We start from the raw sequence: 5,616 nt of genomic DNA, 5'->3' as shown, positions 1-5,616 counted from the left end.
TCCTGTCTTTTAAAAGAAAAACAGGCCGGTCGTGGTGGCTCATGCCTGTAATCGCAGCACTTTGTAAGGCCAAGGTGGGCGGATCACGGTGTCAGGAGATTGAGAGTATCTTGGCTAACACGGTGAAACCCCGCCACTACTAAAAATACAAGAAATTAGCCAGGTTTGGTGGCATGCGCCTGTAGTCCCAGCAACCCAGGAGTCTGAGGCAGGAGAATCGCTTGAACCTGGGAAGGGGAGGTTGCAGTGAGCCAAGATTGTGCCACTGCACTCCCTGGGCCACAGAGCCAGACTCCGTCTCAAACAAAAGCCAAAAAACAAACAAACAAACAAACAAAAAACAAGAAAGAAAAGTAAATAAGCCGGGCGCGGTGGCTCCCAGCACTTTGGGAGGCCTAGGTGGGTGGATCACCTGAGGTAAGGAGTTCAAGGCCAACCTGACCTACATGGCGAAACCCTGACTCTACTAAAAATACAAAAATTACCCAGGCATGGTGGTGCATGCCTGTAATCCCAGCTACTCCGGATCTGAGGCAGCAGAATCGCTTGAATCTGAGAGGTAGAGGTTGCAGTAAGCCAAGACGGCGCCACTGCACTCCAGCATGGGCAACAGAGCGAGACTCCGTCTCAAAAAAAAAAATTAATAATAAATAAATAAAAACCAAACAGAGACAGGGTCTTACTCTGTTGCCTAGGCTGGAGTGCAGTGTCATGGTCATAGCTCACTGCAACCTGGAACTCCTGGGCTGAAGGGGTTCTCCTACCTCAGCTTCTTAAAAAGCTGGAACTGCAGATGTGCATGCCACCATGCCAGGCTAACATTTTTAAATTTTTTATTTCTGTGGAGATGGTGTCTTGTTATGTTGCCTGGGCTGGATTTGAACTCAAGTCCTCCTGCCTTGCCCTCCAGGGTAGCTGGGATTATGGGAGTAAGCCATCATGCCTGGCTATCATCATTTCCTCTATAATTATTTCTCTATTGTTATATGGCTATGAATGAACCATAATTTATCAATCTCCTTTTGTATCAAATTTTATGCTGTTTAAACAATGTTATGGCCAGGTGTCATGGCTCACACCTGTAATCCCAAAACTTTGGAAGGCAGAGTGAGGAGGGTTGCTTGAGCTCAAGAGTTTGAGACCAGCCTGGGTCTCAACATAGTGAGACCCCTGTCTCTACAAAAAAAAAAAAAATTAGTTGGACATGGTGGCACACACCTGCGATCTCAGCTACTCACAAGGCTCAGGTGGAAGGATCGCTTGAACCCAGGAGTTCAAGGTTGCAGTGGCTATGATAGCACCACTACACTCCAGGCTGGGTGACAGAGCAAGACCCTGTGTCTAGAAAAATAAAAATAAAAAATAAAACATGTTACAGTCTCTGCCATTATGCATGAATCTTTCCTTAGGATAAATTCCTAGAAAGGTATGTAAAAGTTCAGATTCCTCTAGGCAGATTACCTGAACTTTACTCCCTCCACCACTTGGAGAAGTCTATTTCTCTGCACTCTTACTAACACTGGCTATTTTTTTTTTTTTTTTTTTTTTTTTTTAGTGGGGTTTTTTTTTTTTTTTTTTTTTGAGATGGAGTCTTGCTCTGTCGCCCAGGCTGGAGTACAGTGGTTCGATCTTGACTCACTGCAACCACCGTCTCCCAAGTTCAAGCGATTCTTTCTCAGCCTCCCGAGTAGCTGGAACTACAGGCACCTGCCATCATGCCCGGCTGATGTTTGTATTTTTCAGTAGAGACAGGGTTTTGCCACGTTGGCCAGGCTGGTCTTGAACTCCTAACCTCAGGTGATCTGTCTGCCTCGGCCTCCCCAAGTGCTAGGATTACAGGCATGAGCTACTGCGCCTGGCCAACACTGGCTATTTTTTTAAAAAATACATCTTAATCTATTTGTAAGGCAAAACATGAAACAGGAAGCTTTACATACTCTTAAATCTCACACTAGGCTTTTTTTTTTTTTTTTTGTATTTGGACTGTTTAGCATTTTGTCTATGCTGCTGAAACCTTTTGAAGTTACAAAATCTATTTGCGTTCTTCATGTAATTGTTCTTCCCCCAATCTTGGGCTAACAGGCTGTGGCCTTCCTTGGTAGCTCAATGCAAGAGTGATATTAATACCTTGCAAGTTCCTCCCTTGCAAATGGGAGCCCTAAGTCAAGGTGCAGATATAATAGGAAAAAGCTTCTGGTTGCTCTTCAAGAAGTATCTATTGAGTTAGATACAGTGAAAAGCAACAGCGATATTAGGAGAATAACAAGATGGGTATGGAAAAGTTTCTGGTTGCTCTTCAAGAAATATTTATTGAGTCAGATACTGTGAAAAGCACTGGAGATATAACAAGATGGGCGTGGTGCCTGTCCTTATTTAGCTGATGGACAGGTTCCAAGAAGCTTCTAAAGGCTGAACATTTCATTTGTTTTCCATACCTGGCACTTAGATACACCTATTAATTAAGTCAACAATATTTATTGAGCATGTACTATGGATTAGGCATTATCGAGGCCCTGAGGATAGAGCAGTGAAATAAAACAGACAAAACCTCTACCCTTTTGGTTTACCTTCTGGGCTACTGTCAATAAAACAAGTAAAATATGTAAGTACAAAATACACTGTGAGGCCAGGTGCAGTGGCTCATGCCTGTAATCCCAGCACTTTGAGAGGCAGAGGCAGGCAGAACACTTGCAGTCAGGAGTTTGAGTCCAGCCTGGCCAACATGGTGAAACCCTGTCTCCACTAAAAATACAAAAATTAGTCAGGCGTGGTGGCAGGCGCCTGTAATCCCAGCTACTCGGGAGGCTGAGGCAGGAAAATTGCTTGAACCTGGGAGGTGGATGTTGCAGTGAGCCGAGATTGCACCACTGCATTCCAGCCTGGGTGACAAGAGCAAGACTGTCTCAAGAAAAAAAAAAACAAACAAAACCCCCCCCAAAAAAACAAAACTGTGTTAGATAATGATAAGTGTTTTGGACAAAAATGAAAGTGGGATTGAAAGCATGGGTGTGTGCATGTGTGTGTGCGCATAGTGTGCATACGTATGCCATGTGTGTGAGCAATGTAAAATAGGGTGCTCAGGGAAAAGTGGACTAAGAAGGTGACACTTAAAGTCTGAAGGAGATGAGGAAGTGAGCCATGTGGATATCCACATGATTCTATGGAGCACAAAAGGAGACAGATTCTCTGCTTGAAACATTTCTATAACCTATAGGAGGAAATATATGGTAATATTTTTGACAACATTCTGTAAGCTATAATGGTCTATAAATACAGAATGTTTTCAGTCAATTACACATAAAACTATTAACAAGAACAAGATCATATATCAGCATTATGAATGTATATAAAACTACCCAGTACAATTAGGGAATATGATCATGTACAATTTAAGGACTAAACGGTACCAGAAAAACTGTGGTTATTTTTTTTTTTTTTTCCCTCCAAAGGCGACAGAGGAAAACCCTTGAGGCCTTGAGGCTTCTGCTTGGAAGCCCACTTGTTTGTGGTAAGGTAGGATATAATCAGTATTTGTGGGTATAAAAATTATATTCTCTGGGAAGCCAGATCATGTTACAGAGAAACGATCCCATGAGTTATTTGCATGTTGATGGGGCCAAAAGCTTCCAGAACAAAGTTTTGTTAACCTGCATTTAACTGCCTCACAAGGTCTGGAACCTACGGAATAAACGTTGGTTCAAACAACAACAACAACAACAAATTGTACTGCTTGCGTTCCATCTACACCCAGGGATTCCTGAGTAACTCGGGAGGAAGTCTTTAAAGACCTGACCTGAGTTGTTACGAAAACGTTTTTTTTTTTCTGGGAAAACCAGGTTATGGCTGAGCAATCGGTCTCTTAATAGAATCTTTGTGAACTTCCTGATGTCGCAGCGATCGTTGCCAGGTTGTACGTTCACACTGATTATCTTGCTAAAAGGCACTCCCTGCACTTGGAACACACATATCCACATCCCAGCAAAGAAGGAAGGCCTGGATGCTGTTGCTTATCTGCTAGGGCAAAAAGGGGCGTGCCATGTGCCCAACGCTGGCGAAGCACCAGTCACTCCTTAACTCATCCATTTATTCAACAAACATCTTATTATGCTCCTACTCAGTGCCCAGTAGGGGTGCCTCCTTGCCCACCAGGGTCATCTAGAGCTCCTGTGGGTGCGGTGGGCGGAGTCAAGAACTTGATTCCCAGGCCTGGCTCTTCCCTCCAGCAGGGCTCGGAGACAAAGAGATGTGCCCCTGCAGTTCTCTCGGCTGAGGGCTCCGCCCGCGGCCCCAGGGGCTTAGGCGCGGCAGCTCCTCCACTTCCCAGCCCAAGGGGGCGCTGCAGTGCCCGGCGCTCGGCCCGCCCCTACGCCGCGCTCCGCTCGCATGTGCGCTGCGGGCGGCGCCGCGGTGATACGTTCCCCTTCGTCGCGCTCCCCCTCCTCCTCCTCCGCCCTCCCCGCCGGTGGTAGGTGCCGGAAGTGCCGCCATTTTGGGGTGTTCTGCTCTGGCGGCAGCGGCGGCAGCGGCGGCGGGACGCGGAGGCTCCCCCGGGATTCGGCCTCAGCAGCGAGGCGGCGGCGGCAGCGGCGGCTGCGGAGGCACAGGCAGCAGCTGAGGCAGCGGCGGGCTCAGGTGCAGCCGCTGGTGAGTGCTGCGGCCGCAGGATAACGGGCCACGGGAGGGAGGGAGGGAAAGAAGGCAAGAGGGAGGCGCCGCGGGGCGGGTCCGGTTCGGGAGGCCGCGGGTCACAGAGCCCTCCGGGCGCGGCCTCTCCTCGTTTTCTGCGTCCTGGGGCAGGGCTGCGATCTCCTCCTGCATGTCGGGGTCCCCGGCTCCCCCGGTCCTGTCGGGCTTGCCCGGCGCGTGCCCCCGCGCCCAGGGAGACCCGCCCTCCTCGTGGCCTTGCTTCCTCTCCCCGCGCCCTTTACCTTCACCCTCTGGGCTCAAAGGCCTCGTTCCCTACCCAGTGCCAGCTCCGTTTTCCTCCTCTATCTGGCTGCCGTGCTGTACCCAGGCTACCTGCCCGGGACACCCCATCTCTGCCCCTGTCGCCTCACGTGTTCTTGGTGTTCACCCCTGTGGGTACCGAAGGGTCCCCGCCCCTAAAAGCGCTTTTCCGGAACCTCGAGAGCCCTTCGTTTCTCGCCCCAGATCCGCTAGGGCCTTGGCTTGCCCTCCCCCCACATCAGGTGCTCACCCTGTCATGGCCTAGTAGCTGGGCAGGAATCTCGCACCCGGGAGCGCGGGGAACACATTAAAGCGCTTTCTTCGCTAGGGAACAGGCTTTGAATTTAAAGCCGGTGGTGTCTTGGTTGTGGTCCTTCGGGCAGGATGTTTTAGTTCTCGGAGACCATTGCACATGCACCAAGGAGCTTCTCATTGGTTTAGGCTCATACCCATAGTTGAGGGTAATGTGGTGAGATTTTGATTGGAATCTGTTTCCGCAAAATGGAATCTCTTTCTCGCCAGGAGAGAGCTGTAGGTTTATTACCTTCGAGTAAAAAGACTGTATAACAGTTTTAAGGAGCATGAAATGCTTTATAATGTGTGCAGTGTAAGAGGTTACAAATACTCAATGAATCCTTTACAGGAACTTCATTTTTTTTTTTTTTTTTT

The 5,616-nt window shown here is 48.4% G+C and overlaps 1 protein-coding gene across 15 annotated transcripts in view; it reads left to right on the top strand.

The window, feature by feature from the left end:
* Nucleotides 1-4,119: 4,119 nt before the first annotated feature.
* CELF1 (CUGBP Elav-like family member 1) overlaps nt 4,120-5,616 on the top strand; it is a 110,894-nt gene continuing 109,397 nt past the window's right edge. For 10 of the 15 annotated variants that reach the window (XM_017865749.1, XM_017865748.1, XM_017865747.1 and 7 more), the window contains exon 1: nt 4,120-4,644. In XM_017865749.1, the coding sequence (XP_017721238.1) occupies nt 4,384-4,644 (261 nt within the window). In that variant the 5' untranslated portion in view covers nt 4,120-4,383. The remainder of the gene's footprint in view (nt 4,645-5,616) is intronic. The other 5 variants (XM_017865754.1, XM_017865751.1, XM_017865753.1 and 2 more) reach the window with 3 other exon arrangements.

Source organism: Rhinopithecus bieti, unplaced genomic scaffold (assembly GCF_001698545.2).
Source record: "Rhinopithecus bieti isolate Rb0 unplaced genomic scaffold, ASM169854v2 scaffold_81727, whole genome shotgun sequence".
NCBI classification, from domain to species: Eukaryota; Metazoa; Chordata; class Mammalia; order Primates; family Cercopithecidae; genus Rhinopithecus; species Rhinopithecus bieti.
This window is presented reverse-complemented; position numbering and strand designations above follow the sequence as displayed.